Here is a 17624-nt window from a genome sequence, read left to right on the forward strand (position 1 = left end):
TGAGGATCGAAGCATAAATCCACATATGAGATCAATCCCCTGAAGTGTTTCTATTTGAGCGTATTTGGAATCCAATTTTCAAAAGTCACTTCAAGAGAAATGCTCGTAAAGTGGTGGTTCAAGTGAATTGTAAACAACCGTGTTAAATGTCATTTAAAAGAAAACACCACTGCCAACTATTCTGTGTATGCACATGTGTGAATGTGAATGACAAGCTGTGGTGGTGTGGCTGGTTTCGCTGACACCTTACACTTTTCATAAAAAAAAATAAAAAAAACAAAAAAAACAACAAAACAAAGTACTCTGTCTCCTCACAAATAATACTGTCTCTGCTACAATCTGTAAACCACATGGGGACAACCATCGTCCTTGAAAACCAACCCTTCATCACAAACCATCCCTTAAGTACTTTCCCTACGTGCTAAGCCTTGATTTTGCACGTATGCGCACATCAATGGCGGAGCAAGAGCTTTCTGAATATAGAGTGCGCTAAACTGAGTCGAGGGAAGTGGCTGCTCAGCCCACTCAGTTCTGTGGACACTGACTGTGGGGCAAAGGTTGGACAAATGATAATTGGACTTCCCACAAATGTGTAGAAGCCATTTTATTTGACAATTCAACTTTGAACATGTTTGTGTAATGGTAAATAACTATGAAAGAAATACGTTGAAATTAATAAATTCATGATGAACTATGCTCATAATTTCACATTGTCTTCATTGGTAATTTAGTAGCAAATGCAGCAGCTTTCTGATATAACTCAATATCCACATCAACAAGGCAAGAGTGTCTCTGCTTCTCTACCAAATGTCCCTCGCTGGTATGTCTCCTACTTCAAATTAAGTACCACTCTAAAAGCAGCGTGAGTGCTTAGGGGACACTTTTAGGCAGAGGGCAGAGTGCGCCATTACAGCACCACCAGAATTTAATGATTACATTCTCCCATTCTGGTAAAGGTGTATTAATCAGTTCATTCAGTGATTGATTGGGATTAAAACTTCACTCTCGCCCCTTCAAAGCACAAAATTACCTGTTGCCTGCTCTAAAATATGGATCTTAAGGAGTAAGTGTTTCTTTCCTTGCCAGACTTGGTACATGCCTTTTGAAAAATACTTGTTGATGTTAAACAATCAGGAGACATTACCAAGTGTAGGCAGATAAACTGTTAACTCTGTGGAGTTAAGCAGGAACTACATTTGCCTTTTCTCCTGGAGTGGCTCCATACAAACATAAGCAAAAACACACACAACAGATGGGATTTGGTGCTTGGTCAAACCCAATGAGCTACAAAGTTCAATGGTCAAACCATCACACCAGGCCAGGCAGCATGCACCCAAGCAAACAGCTGCTTTACCTTATCATGACACAACACAAGAGTCAGTAGAGACAGTATTTCCACATAAAATGTCAGACCTCAAGATAAAGATCAGGATTGCAAAAAAAAAAAAATTGTGTAGCAATACGTTACTATCTTTGTGGTAAGTAAGAGTATAACGGAGAAGATATGCCAACTCCAGTAACAAACACTGTCTCAGGGTATAAGGCTTCCCTATTGCAATCACAAAACCAACCAGCAACATGTATATTGAAAAGCATTCAAAATGGTGCACACTGTAATAAAATAGGAAAACAAAGACTGTCAAATACCTCCCCAGTTGCCATGGGAGTTCACTATACCATTCAGTGACTTTATTAGTGCCATGCTCTATTTAGTGAGCCAAACAAAATCAAGTGGGTTCAAACCGAGCATACTACCTCCCGCTCTGTCTTTTTTCTTCACATCAGTCTTTTCCTCTAGAAATGTGGGAAACAGTGACAGGTTGTCAAACAAGCTCATACAGATGCATGGGGCAGTCACGCATCAAGACCAGTATACTCACAGTGAGGAACTTTTCAAGCAAAAAGGAGGAACTGAGAACGAGGAGCGAACTTAAGGACACCATGTCTTGAATTAGCGGGTGGTGGGGAGTGCAAGGCCCCAGCATGAACTATTTATCAGCTTGCCAACTTTTCTCATCTACATCTGGCCCAAATATCACATTGTTCAACCATCATTTCTGGTTCGTTTGGTCACTGTGTCATCTTGAATATTGATTACCACTGAGTAAACTGGTGGCCAGTGGTCAAGCTCTTTCTTCGTTTTGGCAGTGACGGAGAAAGTGTTCCGCAGGGCGCTTTATTGGTTTCATCAATCAAAATAAATACATCAGAAATACAAACACTCTTGAGAAACAGTGAACCTTTCAATGCTGGATCACCGAGAATGGATCTCAAGTTGAAAGGATCCCCCGTCCACCAGTCAGTCGGTGTGCATTACAATAACAGGATAAAACAGATGGAAGCTTACAAAATGCGCAGGGATAACATTTCAATGAGGAATTAAAAATAAGGGGAATCATAAATATATTTTTACATGTGTGAATTGAACACGGCTCGTCATGCACCCTGATCGGCGTGCCCCGTTCCTCCAAATAAAACAACTAAAAAGAGTGTGGGGATGGGGCACGGGCCGTAGACTCATTAAGATTATTTTCTGCACGTAACACATGGAGAGGCGGCGATTGAGGAGAGTCACGGAGAAAGTGTCCCCATTATGCACGGTTTTGTTCCACACCGTTCCATACGCACTTGTTTCGTTCTATAAGGAGACGTAAAATAAAATAACCTACAACTAAAATAAGAACACAACGTTTTGGTGCGCCGATGGCAGGCACCCCGTCGCTGGCGTGCGCATCGTCGTGCCGTCGGAGCTGCAACTTAATCACCATCCACGCCACGGGTGCCACCATGTCCAAATCCTTAATCTGCTAGCTACGTCCACATACTGTACATGCTCTCTGTACGCGCAAGTGAATGAGCTCCGTCCGTCGCTCCCCGTGGTGCCACGGATGGATGGACGGGGCATATTTCGATACTGTGAAAATATTGCATATCGTGGCAAATATTGTGATATTCGATATTATCGAATATCGGCCCAAGCCTATTCTACACACACATGGCGGTGGTGGGTACCTTTTGTCAGCTTTTCTTTAGGAAGATCAGAGCCTTTCAACTTCTTCTCATCTGAGCCAACAGATATGACAATTAGCGATTTAATGAGTTCACTACAACATCATAATCTACCTGTTTTTTTCTTACAGATTTAGGTTTGGTTAGCAAATGATACACTACATTAACAAGTTAAATACCGCCGTTTAGGTAACATAAAAATCAATCAATATAATGTCAGTGTTTAAAAACATAGCAAAAAGGCAAGCAAACCTTAAAATGGTTAATGATTTATTGTCAAAGTTGTTCTTAACTACTGACTGATATCATGGAATGTGTTTTACAAAGCTATCAGAGTTTGTTGGGCGTCTTGACAATAAATGGGTTGAAGTTGAAATTAAGTTAAAAAAATAAAACAAAAAAAAAAGTGAGGAGTGAAACCTGAGGTTCATAATAAATCACTGTGTTTGTTTAAAATAATGTTGAAATTTTGGTGCTTTGTATGCGAAGCAGGTTCACAGTACAAGGAACTGACATATCGGCAGGTTCAGTAGAAATTTTGCTTGGTAAAAAAAAATCTTGCAATCCGAGTTTAATCACACATTCTCATCCCCACCATAGAGCACCAATCAATCAATTTTATTCTCCGAATCACCGACAACAATCTAAGCAGTTTATAACCAAGAATAACCCAAGTAGGTAAGGAACATTACTTGGTATTATCATTTCATTAGTATCCATATCTCGTATAATGAAGCGGTTTCATGTCGTCTAATTTTTTTACATTTTCCAAAGTGAGAAGTAGATGAAGCAGTGAACCCAATTATTGTCAGCGCCCCCCGTGAGGCTGCTCGGCACACAGCACCATGTTAGACAGGACACTGACTGATTTATCACTTTAATGACAGCACATAAATACTACGTATGTTTTACGTCAGGTGAACATTGACAGAACTAGGAAAAAGGTAGATGGAGAAATACTTTGTATATAGAATCTTGTAAAATGTAACTTTAATAGTTTACAATGTGTGTATTACTTTGTCGGAGTGAATTGTGGTTGTACACCAATACTGTATGATTTCTGAATATAAGTATATTACGTATTAGATAATCAGAAACATGTAACCGAAAAGCACATCAGAAGTTACGTGTTTGAGGTGAAACTAGTCTTATATCAAGTGGATTTTTATCATTGTTGATAATTTAAATGAGTAATTTACAAAACAGAAAAAGTAAAAATTAAAAAAAAAAAAAAAAGGCTTGAGTGTAAGTGTTAGTGTAAGTGTAACACGGTGGGAGAAGCAGCAAGTCATCCAGAAAGACTAAGACAGAGTAACAGGCAGGGTGCAGAGTGGAAGATTGACAGGAAGAGAATAAATTGGCAGCAGTCAAAAAAGCTTGACACAACACCATTAATATCATCATCACCAATTTCATAAGCCAAGTAATATGTTAAAATAGAACAGGGCTGAGATATGATACGATTTTCTTTTCAAAATAGACATCATGTTTTCGTTGAAATGTGTCACACTGCAAGATCAGGAGTCTTTCTGATTGGTCCATAAGAGACTTCTATCGAGCGTTTCAGGGGAATGCGTTCAGGCAGGAGGCATCAAACGTTGGCGCTTTCTGAGACCAGGGAGCTTCCTTTACCACTGCTGGGCCACTGGGGGGCTGAGCAAACTGGGAACCATTTCAAATTCAATTATTTGTTGATCAAATAAATTTCCCTGGACTTCTACCATCTACAACTTTATAAAATTTACTTTGGAGGAAATTAGTTATACAATTTAATTAAGGGTTATTTCATCATTATTTCCCCAGTAATGCTCCACAGAAGAAATGGCACGGCGACTACCTCTTTTTCTCCAAAACACATCATTTCAGTGATTACCCTGTAGGAATTATTCCGCATTTCACCGTTACCCTTAATAAAAGGTTATCCACACAGTAGTACATACACTGCTCTCTTCCTATGGCTGAAATCCAGACACTTCCTGGTGTGTTCCCATTGGTGAGACCAGGAAGCCTTGCTATTGGCTGTGGCTCTGGGTCCTGCTTCCCTATTGGTTCTGGAGGTCAAGTATCACCCCTTCAACCATGTCATCCAAGGCCGCCCCGCCCTCCTCTTGGGCCGCTGACTGCCCGTCTTCCTCGCTCTCTTCTTCCTCCTCCTCCTTCACCCTCGCTACGGGTGAGGTTACTACGTCATGGAGAAAGGTGAAGAATCCATAGAACCAATCGGACCCCTCCTCGGCTAAAATATCAAGCACTTCCTCTAGCGACTCAGCAGCATTCTCACTATCAGCGCCATCTTTGATCAGGCCTGACAAAAGAGAATAAGAGGAAGGGGACAAACACAGAAAGAGACGTGGAGAGGCGGTGCGAGATGGATATGCAAAAATAGGAGGAGGTAGGGCAGGGGGAGAAGTAGAGGAAAATGGAAAAGAGGAAGGAGAGACAATGGAACATAGCTGGTAAAAAATAAGGAAGTATAAAATAGGTGGGAATAGGGATGAACGCAGTACATAATATTAAAGCAAGCCGGAGAGGTAAAGGGGAAGAAATAATAGAATGGGTGGGGAGAAGGAACAACATTGGGAAAAAGAATGAAGGGAAGACGTAACAAACAACGTAAACAAGCCATGGGAGAAATGGAAAACAAAAGGTGAAATATGGGAAAATATAAAAGGTGTTGATGCAGAAAGAGAGAGAAGACAGTTAGATTAAAGTCTTATAGATCAACCAACAACCTGACACAATCCAGCCAACAGAACCCTTGGAAAAGGAAGTCATTGGTCCAGAGCCTGCACTGCTGATTGCCAAACTACTGTCTTCTTCAGACACCTGTGTTCAATAGAACTCTGCTTTATATCAGCAAAGGCAGGTGAACATTTGTGCCCCAGCTCTTCACCAGATTCCTTTGGCAGCAGGCCTCTGCCTTATCATCCCCGGATGCCCATTAATGAGGACGTAAAAGACCCCAACTTTGTGTTTATGCGACCAAACTCCCTCAAAGACTGTCACCAATGATGACCATATCATCTTAATTCATATCATCAACATTCAGTTAGAGAATTGTGTATCACACTATAACCATGCTTTGTTTTAGGACTAACTTTGACGCTAATCATAAAACAAAGTACATTCTAACTCAATTTGAGTATTCATGTACTGAGGTAGTACTCAATGGAATGGCAACAAGGGCTTTGAATGGTTTTATGGTGAAGTACGGTTCACTTATTCCACCATGTGACGTTGGTTACTGTTTACTAAAGAATTGCTACAACACTCATGCATTGTGCATTTGAGAGAAACAGAGAGAATCAATGATAACGCCAGAGAAATAGAGGGAGAAAGAGAGAGAAACAGATAGAGACCAAGATAGAGAGAGAAAAGGTCGATAGGCCGTAGTATTTAACTGGACTTGCCGAGCAGAACTTTAGCATCTTCCATGTCAAAGTCTCCGTCTCCATCTCTGTCGTAGGCCGTCAGTTTACCTGGAGGAGGAAGACGGGGGAGAGTGACCGCATTACATGGTCAGCATCCACCTTGCTGTAGTCAGGACACTCAAAATGACATTGAAAAGATGTTGTTTTAGAATTACGGAGTAAGGCTTTCATGTAGATTATAAAGGGTAAGTTATTTCTAATGGTGGTATCAACATATGAAAAAGTCATGGAATGTTATTGAATGTTTCCATTCCCAGAGTGGCTCAACTGGTCATGGCAACAACACTGCCAGGGAAAAGTGTTAAACTCACTGTGTATTTCTTTCTGGCTTCTCAAGGTGTTGTTTTGGTCACAACTGATATTAATATCATGTATAAAAAAAAAAATTAAAAAAACACATCAGGGGCTCCTCTGCCCTTTCTTCCCCCTACATCCAAATATGGAATACTGCGTATGAGGACATGAACCTCTTGTAAGTGAGTGCCAATTTAGGTTTGCGCGCCTCACAGCACCTCGCTCGCAGACACTGTTCTGCGAGCAAAACAGCTCCGCGACTGCTCACATAAAATATTATTGGAACCAAACGCCATACACTGATGCTTCAATTCACGAGGTTTTTTTTTTTACCCTTTTTTCCCTCCAAAACTACAGGGCTGTGTACACTGTGCCATGAGCTAGTTGCTGTTCAACATTTAAAATCATGTCGCTGTTCAAACCAAATCTAATCAGGTTGTTTGGATAAGAGTTGCTCTTGCTCCACAACAGGGAGGATGTGGTTAAACTGAGTATGCACAGACAGAAAAAAAACCAAACAAACAAAAAAAGTCATAGCAACACTTCCTCTTGGCACACTGACCACAATCATTTATATTCGCCATGAAATTCTCATATTAACCAGAAATTGCAGACTGGGTGACAACCTACAGTTTCATTACCAAGGTTCTCTAATTGATCAGCTTTGATTGTGATTGATTTTTTTTTTTACTACATGTGTTTCTTGTGTTATCGACGCAGTATAAGGATATGGTAAATGAGGTGTTGAAAGATGTGGGATAGGGTTGCAGTAAGTCAGTTCATAGACGGTACCTTGTAGAACCTCAGAGAAGTTCACACGAAACTCCTTAGCTCGCGCTGCATGCAGAGAATTAAAAGAGGAAAATGCAGAGGGAAAAAAGAGAAAGAAAATTAACACGACATAAAATTAGTAAAAAAAAAAAAGTAGAAGGGAAGTAGAATAAGGGGAATAGAGAGATGGAGAGGACGATTATATTCAAACATGTCAAAGATGTAAACGTAATAACCACAAGCACTTGGCATTGGCACTTCCACAGCAGATTTAGAACAAGGCAATAGAACCTTTCAGTGGAGAGAAAATATGTAAGGATAGAAGCCATTCGTATTACATTTAATAATATAAGATTGCACTTTATTCATCACCTCAAATGTAGTTAAAATTGCACATGTAGCAAAGACATATGCATTTTAGATTAAGACAGACAGGTATTGGATGGTCCACAGAGTGTGTTAGGCGACAGTAAGTGAAGGCAAGTTTATGAGCATAATAGCACATTTCTGAGCACGTCATACACAAGGGCAACTCAAAGTGCTTTACATAAGGGATAAGTCATGATTTTTAATATATATATATATATCATTATAACACATAATAAACTGGATGATATGAAAATGACATGTTCATCTTTTAGCATCAAAGCAGCTACCTCAATTCCTGTACGTGTGTGTCCCTCTCTAAACCTCTTGCAGACACAACAGGCTGATTTTAGGGAATTACTGTACAAAAAGAACACTTAGAGTGTAGTGTAAGTAAAGTGATATGCTATGATATACAAATATGATATACTATGTATATTTTGACATATTTCCCATTGTCCCATGCCAGTATTACTATAAATGTTTGATAGAGGATCTGCTGTCTTCGTAGCTAAAATTCCTTATCTTAGATTGTTGCTGATGATGGTGACGTACAATTGACTGCCTCTGAATGTACTGAAATTTTTGACAAATTAACAAATTATGTGGGAAAAAAAAGAAACAAAGTAAGTCTTTGAACTTAATAGACATTCGTGAATTAACAAAATACATTTTATTTTTACAAAATAACAAATTATAAATGCATGCATCTCAATATATTTTTTATTCCCTTTAAAAACCCTTATTTGTCATTTACCCAGAAGTGCTATTATTACATGTAGAGCCAACCAAATAGCCTTTCCAAAGGCCCCTATTCCATTCAGGAATTGACAACAGGCCCTATTCAGCCAGAAATAATTTTACTTTTCATTTGTGGCTGAACAGACACCATTCCCCTTATGTGGATTCTCATAAACACATAAGGATTTGTGCAACTTTAAGACAACACCCCTGGACCCCAACACTGGTCAGACTGTTCCTGTCACATGGTTGTTTCTCTGCTGTAGGATTGGCTGTTCATGTCACATGGTTGTTCCCCTGCTGTACGATTGGCTAGTCCCGTCACATGGTTGTTTCCCTGCTGTACGACTGGCTAGTCCCGTCACATCGTTGTTTCCCTGCTGTACGATTGGCTAGTCCCGTCACATGGATGTTTCTCTGCTGTACGATTGGCTGTTCGTGTCGTGTCTTTGTAGGCAGAGGAAAACAGACTGAAAATAAATGTCATACATTTATCATTTTTATCGTGGAAGTTATTATTTTTTTTTAATCATTTTATCACCCAGTCCTTGTCAGACGACGAGATCTTGTGCACGTTTTTGCTGAGTGTCCTTACCAATGTTATATGGCGGAAACACCATGTGAGCACTAGGAGAACACACAGAAAGGCCCCTAATCAGGAGATAACCCACCAGATACTGTGCCAACAGTGCCCCCGGGGGGAATCAAACCTAAGACCTTCTTGCTGTGAAGCAGCAGTGCAAGCACCTTGCGTCACCATGCCACTAGTCAAAACTCAATATAATAATTTTTTTTATTGACAATGGTGGTTGTACAACAGGCAGGGGTCTCTGATTGATTCTGAACTTGGACATGTTATAGTAATACGCCGTATCTATTCGTCTAAAATGTGTCTTGCACCATGTAGCCTTAAAAATAATTTCTGCGACATTTACGGAGCTCTACAAACCTGGAAAAGAGCCATGCAAGTAGAAGAGCCGGTGTCCTTGAACGCTACTCACCGATGACGCTGTCGTAGTCCACGATGTCAAAGTAAACGACGGCCACAGAGCTCCACACCCCCAGCAGAGCCAGGACCACGAACCAGGTGAACATGGTGTACTTGGGCCCTACTACTACACCGCCGGAACCTCCTCCTCCGCCTTCAGTCTTCTTTCCATTCTTGTTGTCCACTGCTGCCTTCACCTCTGATGGAGAAACAGATGCAGTCTATTAGGTCTAAGGAACAATATTGGGGGAGTGTTAGAGGATTTATAAAAGGTTAAAAATAAAAGTACAATTTATGTGGGGACATAATCGCATTATGTTGCTCGTAGTCATATGGTCATAGTCATGACTGGTAGATATTTAGTATGGGCTCCAAAATTATTTTTTTCAAGCATGTAACTCACCAATGGCATGGATAGATGGATAAATAAAGATGCATACAAGTGTCAGTAGTATGGGAAAGTAGTGGCCTTGTCCATAACCGTCGTAAAGAAAAACAGAATATTCTCTGCTGTTGTTTCATGGATGAAGTGTGTAGCCCACTCTAATTAAATCTTTACCCTTAAGTGGAGGCTCAAGTAGAGTGTGAGAGAGAGAGAGCAAGAGAAAAGCTCCTGAAGGATCAGATCCAAGGACAGGGAAGACACAAACATACAACTATTTTTACATTTACATTACAGGCACAAAGGGGACGCTCTTGTCTGGAGTGACTCACGATGAGTGCAACAGTAGAGTAGATGGTTATTCTAGCTCCAAATGCTCGAGCAGCAACATGAGACGCAGCTGAGAGTATGGAGGTCAAGGATGGTGGCGGGTCGGCAAAGACAGAGGAAAATGGGGAAAAAGGAGGTGAAGTGTGTGGGAGAAGTGAGCGAGATGGGGGTAGCAGGAGAAGGAAAGACAGAGCGATCCCCTTAAAGGGAAGGGGGACAGGCTGGACACTGAAATGGAAAATAAGACTAAACTGAACCTAAGCAATTAGACAGGGAGAGATAAAGAGAAAGAACTGGGAGGATGGGAGAAAGCAGTGAAAGATGCGTGAATAGATAAATAGATGAAGATAGACCGAGGAAGTTGGTAGATGGTAAGTGGTGGGCCCTCTGTCATCCTTGCTACTAGAAATGTAATGGGTGTGAGCAGATACACTCCAATAACCCGCACCCTCCGTGCTAATACAACCGTCGACCCTACATGACACCATGGTTGTTTTTGTTTTGTGTCATTCTTAAAACTATAAATATTTAGCACACAGACCAACTCTCGTCCTGTATCAAAGCTGGACAAAGCCAACTTGTTACATCATCTTTTTAATAACTCTACTCATTGACCCAACCCTAAAATGAATATTCTTCACACCTTCCTCACATTCTTTATGGTTCCTGCCACTGAGGACTCTCCAAATGAACTTGACTTATTTTTGACATCATCTAGGTTAACAAAAATATTGAACTTTCCGAATGGCTGCTTATAATGTTGTCATTGATGGCCGCTGTATATGAGGTTTCATGACTAAACTGTAAAACAAGTCTAGCCAGGCTGACCTGGGTTGCAGAATCGGAAAACAAAGTCTGCCATGCCAAGTGAAAACCCAAAGCATAGTTGTTACAGGGCCTGAACCTGCCACTAACGGGGTTACTTTACTTATATGGTCATGGCTCTAAAATCAACCTGGAAAGCCCAGGGTAGATAGATGAGCCTAATCAGGGCGAAACAGCGGAGAAACTTAAGCAAACCATGACACACAACGATCAAATCGTGCTCCATTATTGTCTTTATGGAACGTTCTATACAATACCAAACACAACCTTACCTGCAAATACCTTGCATCAAAGAATATCAGGTATTGAAAATTAGCACGAGAACACCTACTATGCTTTCCAGTTCCCAAGGGAGTCAAACAGTTCACATGACCTAGCAGTCAAACACTGCTAAATTTATCGCCAAGTATTTCATCAATCTCTATAGAAGATAACCATCCATCATGTGGTACTGTGACATTTATACTGGAATATGTGTACGAAAAGACAAATGGTGTTGTTTTTTTATCCCCCCCATTGCTTTCCAGTGAATTGTTAGTGGCTGGTAAATAACATGCAGCCACAACATGCAGCTCTTCGACAAAGAGTTTTTTATAAAACCAAACCAAACCACGCCAGTCCAAACTTTATTAGTATAAATCCTACCTGTCTCCAAGAACTCTGGACACACCTCCTCTTTAATAAGTGGGGGCCACTCCTCCTGAACATCTCCTGACCAGGCCAAATTTAATATCAAGCCCAAATTAAAACAAAGTCAAGTTAAAAGGGGTTAAACCTTTTAAAAGACAGCCAGTCAGTCCTACCTGACTCCTGGACAGCTGATGCTGTCACCTCTTCCTCAAAAATCTCCTCATACTCTATCACCTCTTCCTCTTCATACACCACCTCCTCGTCCTCCTCAGTGTACACATCCTCTGTGGGAGTTGAAAGGGAGGAATCTGTGTGCTGGTATCGCTCCATGTATCGCCACGCTGACCTCAGAACCCAACAGGGTTCAAAACAGAACTTTGCTTGGCAGAGAAAACTGGACCGCAGTAAGCCAAGCAGTTCCGCTCAGAGGATCCCACAAGAATAGATGGATAAATAAAATAAAAACCACTGTGGATGGATGTGTCAGTCCAGCGAAAAGTCCAATCAGAAAGACAGAAAGCTAGACAGCTGAAAAAAAAAGAGTAGAGTTGAGCTGATAGTGACGCAGTTATAGAAGAAGAACTTAAATTATATCTATATGAACCAAAAGGTTATTCAGAGTATGTTTAAAATACAATGAACTCTGTTCTACATCTACCAAAATGCAACTGTCAAGACAAAAATAATTTCACAGAGGGAAGGAAAACTTTTGTAAGACTGAAATAAGGGCAATGAAATTAAATGTGCCAAATTATTCATTTCAAAAAGTGGCAGCAAATGCAAGAAATTGTGACCTGAGTAAAGGCAATCGGGGAGAGAAAGGGAGATAAATAGAAAGAGAAGGAAGACCAGAGAGAGAGAGACTGATAAAGAGAGAGAGAGAGAGATGCTCCTCCTCTTGGTGGTGGAGAGGCTGATGGGTCAGGCAGAACCTGATCCACTCTATTCTTAGAGTTGACAAAACCATGGACGACACATAGCATGTGTGTGTATGGTATGAAAGAAAGAGAGAGGGGTGAGGTGTTTGATCTACTGTGCGCATGTGTAGTGCGTGTGTGTCAGAGTGTCTGTGTGTGTGTGTGTGTGTGTGTGGGGGGGGGGGGGTGGTGACAGAGCACCGAATAGCCCACTGAACAACCTAACCTTGAAACTTGGTCTCAACACACACACACACACACATACAGGGCAGCTGAGGGGGGTGGTTGAACTGTAATGTAATGTCATTTACTTTACATGTGCTTGGTAAGTAGGGCATAAGTAGTTTTGAAATGATCCATCCACTGTGTATGTGTGTGTGATAGCTAGCTAGATAGATAGATAGATAGATAGATAGATAGATAGATAGATAGATAGATGGAACATACACAAGACCCCCCATCTACAACTATCCTTACAGACTGAAGCTTTACATTTGGGATATTACACTGACAGTTTCAGAAGTTATTAATACAAACTTCTGAGATTGTCAGTATTCAGAGTGCCCCCCCCCACCACACACACACACACACACACACACACACACACACACACACTTTGGTGTGAGCATGCAATGAGCAGCAATTCCATAAACAAAAGTTTCCATATTAGTTATTTTAGAGGGAAAATTAATCTGCTCTGATGTTCAACGTTACTTAAAAACCTAAACATACTAGCGGGAAGATTAACGTCCTGATAGTCTGTAAACATGCATTATGAAGTACAAGAAGTAAGTACTAGGTATATTGTGCAGTTTTTCCCCGTTTCTTTTCTTATTTTTAATTTCATGTTTGAGTTTATTATTGGCATGTTCTTGAAAATGGTATTCTGTTAGTTTATTATTATTGTTGTTGTCTATTGTTCTGATGGGTGCTGCAGCAGTAATAGAGAATCTCTCCATCCATCTCTCTCTGGCTTGTCTTTCTGTCGAGCAGTCTCCACCTTGGCTAGCTTATGTAAAGTTTGGAGGACAACAGAACAGCAGCAGGGCCCAGGCTTGGGTTGAAATCTAACGCGTGTGTTACTGGTTGAAGTGTTTATTACATGGACGTGTCGGGATGCTACATTAGCCCTGTTGCTAATCTACCAAGTAAAAGGGCACTGACCTCTTTTGGGGTGAGTTTTGGGATTCCTTTTCTGAGCCATCGCTCGGGGGTCTCGCCGGTTCTGTTTTCCCGTCGCGCACTAACAACTGGATATCGCGGCGAGGCCGGTGGCGGCAGACGTAAGCGCGTTTATCGCCGCGAAACAGCGGGAATGGATCCCAGCCCTGGACGAGCGATCACCTCCTCCAGGATGCACGTCCAAGCCAGCCGCGGTCCATGGTAACCGCGATTGGCGTGAGCGACGCGGACGTCGGCCAATCGGCGACGCGGGGCCGGGGAAGGGGGCGGGGCGCGTCGCTCCGCGAACCAATAGGATGTCGGCGCCGCCGTGTCAGCCCCGCCCCGTTCCTTGGAAACGAGCAAAAACGTGGCAGAAGCGGCGAAGGAAGAGAGGGCGGGGCCGGGGCGGGGCCAAGCCCGGCCCGGACCGGAGCACGCCGGACCCGGACCGGAGCACACCGGACCCGGGTCGGTGCTGGTTGATTTATTGGTCCAGAAAACAAAGCTTATTATTATTATTTTTTTTTTTCACGCATTATTTCGGAATGCGTGACGTCCCATGCCCCACGGAGTTTCGGATCATTTAAAAACTCCCATTTACCTTTTATTTGGGATTCCGTCGTTTTTATTTTAAACTTTTTTGGGTTGTTGTTTTTTTTTGGTTTTTTTTGTTTTTTTTTCCAATTTGCGTTTTCGGATTCACACAAACGGAGGAAGAAAGCGAAAGAAACAAAGAGAAGGAAAAGAAAGGGAACCGAGGCCACTTTTGCAGCGCCCGCTGCCGCTCAGTGTCCCTGCTGTTCTCAGACGTGACCAGTAGATCGCGCTCTCCCACCATAAACTCATAGACCGTAGAGCAGCGCGCACCATGGTGGCTCGACGCTCCGGCGTAGTCTGGACACATGTTTATGAAAACAAAAACAACGCAAAAAGTTATGATGGCTTTAACAGAGCTTGAATTAATTGCTTGAATTCATTCTTGTCAGCGGTTTGTTACTTGTATTAGCTGTCGAGTAGTGTAGCCTTGGCAATAGACATACACTGGATACGGAATTTACAGAGGTGGAATATATATTAAAAAGAACACACGGAACACAACAGAAATAGACAAACGTTTGTGAAAAGTAAAATAATAACACACAATAAGCAAAAACACCCACAACATCCATTCCAAAAGGGATTAAGAACCAGCCTGAACTCCAAATGTCCCCTTTTTGCAATTCTTAAACACGGGTTTTTAAGTCCACTATAAATATCCTGCACCTACAGCTTCCTCAGCCAATAAAGTAAAAAGCAGCGATAACGACGACGATAAAAGTCGACGACACACCCTGACAGACTCTAACGGGGAAGTCTCCCCTAAGCCACACAAAACAAGACATTCATCAGCACAAGCTGCAGGAAATCCACCGCATTTGGGAAAAGTGGGGCTAAACTGAGCGCGCGACTGGTTCCTTATTCATATTTTTAGACATTTCTCTCTGATGTCTTTTGTTTTTTGGTTTGTTTTTGTTTGCCGGGCTATTTAACAGGTGTTCCATCCCTATAGCTGCTTGAGCGGTAGGCCTAGATCCTAAAACACACACACACACACACACACACGCGCGCGCGCGCGCACAGTTGTCCTGTCTATTGATAATGCAAAAACACCCTCGTGAAGTATTCGCTCCCGTATGACGTATGAAAATATATCATCGTGAGTTATGACGTTCTACAGTTATGTATTTTATACGCTTGACTTCTTGAATATTTAGATATTTCCATTATGCTCTTTATATTAAGCGTCTCTGGAAAAAAAAGAAAAAAAAAAATATATATATATATATATTATAATTGTTTAATTTTAAATGTTGATGTATTAGTTTAATAATTTGAATTATCAATGACATCGCCAACAGCCCCTACAACAATACAGTGGCACGTGGGTTATATGTCAGTGTGTGTGTGTGCGCGTGTGAGAGAGAGAGAGAGCGAGAGAGAGAGAGTGTGTGTGTCCGTGTGCGTGTGACAGTGGTAAGTGAGCGAAGGAGTGATGGAGTGCGTGCGCGCCTCAGGACAACATCAAGAGAGACAGACGAGAAGAGGCGTGCCCCCGTCGCGGAACATACCTCTCTCTCTCTCTTCTCTCTCTCTCTCTCTCTCTTTCTCTCTCTCTCTCTGACTCCCTCTCCCCCTCTCCCCCTCTCTCTCACTCCCTCTCCCCCCCCCTCTCTCTCTCTCTCTCTCTCTCTTTTCCCCCCTCTCTCCCTCTCTTCCTCCCTCTCTCTCTCCCTCCTTCTCTCTCTCTCTTCCTCCCTCTCTCTCTCTCTCACTCCCTCTCCCCCTCTCTCTCTCTCTCTCTCTCTCTCTCTTTTCCCCCCTCTCTCCCTCTCTTCCTCCCTCTCTCTCTCCCTCCTTCTCTCTCTCTCTCTCTCTTCCTCCCTCTCTCTCTCTCTCTCTCTCTCTCTCTTTCGCGGAACATACCTCTCTCTCTCTCTCTCTCTCCCTCCCTCCCTCTCTCTCTCTCTCTCTCCCTTCCTCCCTCCCTCTCTCTCTCTCGCTCTCTCTCTTCCTCCCTCCCTCTCTCTCTCCCTCCCCCCCTCCCCCCCTCTCTCTCTCGCTCTCTCTCTCTCTCTCTCTCTCGCTCAGCGTCGCGCGGGGCGATCAAGCGCGCGCGACTGGGATGCGATTCCGGCACAGAGACAGAGCGCGAGCCCCACCGGTCAACCGGCCAACGACCCTCCGTGTTCACCCGTTACTTTGGAATCTTTCTTAAAACAAATTCAACACCAAATAAAATACAATAAAAGAAACCAACAATTGACCGACGATGACTTGAATTTTTTATATATATATATATATATATATATATATATATATATATATATATATATATATATATATATTCTTTTTTTTTTATCTGGCGGGACGAAGGGAGACACCAGAGTAAAGTGGCACTTAATTACTCCACCACCTCCACACCTGTGTCTGGATTTAACGTCTCTACATTTCAAAACACATCATTTTTTTTTTATTTGTATTTATTTATTTCTTTTTTATTTTATTATCATTTTTTTTTTTTACCTTGTTTGCCGTTCGTCCCCTTCCGCCGTTTTTGGAGTTTCGCGCGCGCCGTGGAGACTTCTTCTCGGACGTCATGGCCGAATCACTTTCACTGGATGGCGATAAGAAGTGAGGGCTGGTGGAGGAGAGGACGGCGTGATGGCGTTGAAGACATTCTGTTAAAGCGGGACTTTTCACATGTAAGTACCTCCACTTTCCCCGCTCCGCTTGTTCCCACGCAACCCGCTCCTGTGCCCAGCCGAGCCGAGCCGAGCCGCCGCTCTCCGTTAATTGAGAGCTACGTTGCGTGTTAGCATAAGTGCGACTACAACCTGGTCCTGGTTTAAAAAGAAAAAACAACAACAACCAAAAAACCTTTTCGGTCTTTATTTTTTGACTAAATAGCCCAAATCTATAGAATCTATGGCACCGTCTCTGTTTTGACTTCATGATATTGGATCCGATTACCATTTGATCACCTTTGGGGGGGGGGGGGGGGGGGGGGGTGTACGCATTTTTTCGATTTCAACTCAAAATATATCTTTTAATTTGTGGTAATTTATCTTAAAGATATGTCACAATGACATCCTTTAACCCCGTTGGCAGGTGGAAGGTGCGCTTGCAGTCTAAGAGTAGAGAACCAGGCAACGAAGACAGTTTGGAGTCGTTTGTTGAAATTCATTTAACTGAAGCATCATTTTATTTAGACTATGTATAGTTCTTCTAAGGACGGC

The 17624-nt window shown here is 42.2% G+C and overlaps 1 protein-coding gene across 9 annotated transcripts in view; it reads right to left on the minus strand.

Annotated features, from left to right (window-relative positions):
• unm_hu7910 (un-named hu7910) overlaps positions 1 to 14036 on the minus strand; it is a 35827-nt gene extending 21791 nt beyond the window's left edge. For 4 of the 9 annotated variants that reach the window (XM_080020224.1, XM_080020222.1, XM_080020221.1 and 1 more), the window contains exons 1-6: positions 13849 to 13988; positions 11941 to 12295; positions 11783 to 11848; positions 9614 to 9799; positions 7527 to 7571; positions 6420 to 6488 (exon numbers count right to left, since the gene is read on the minus strand). In XM_080020224.1, coding sequence (XP_079876350.1) covers positions 6420 to 6488; positions 7527 to 7571; positions 9614 to 9799; positions 11783 to 11848; positions 11941 to 12097 — 523 coding nt within the window. In that variant the 5' untranslated portion in view covers positions 12098 to 12295; positions 13849 to 13988. Of the gene's footprint in view, positions 1 to 1755; positions 1795 to 3012; positions 3064 to 6419; positions 6489 to 7526; positions 7572 to 9613; positions 9800 to 11782; positions 11849 to 11940; positions 12296 to 13848 lie in introns of all 9 variants that reach the window. The other 5 variants (XM_080020217.1, XM_080020216.1, XM_080020218.1 and 2 more) reach the window with 5 other exon arrangements.
• Positions 14037 to 17624: the final 3588 nt, after the last annotated feature.

The sequence above is a fragment of the Zeus faber genome, assembly GCF_960531495.2.
Source record: "Zeus faber genome assembly, chromosome: 19".
Classification (NCBI taxonomy): Eukaryota; Metazoa; Chordata; class Actinopteri; order Zeiformes; family Zeidae; genus Zeus; species Zeus faber.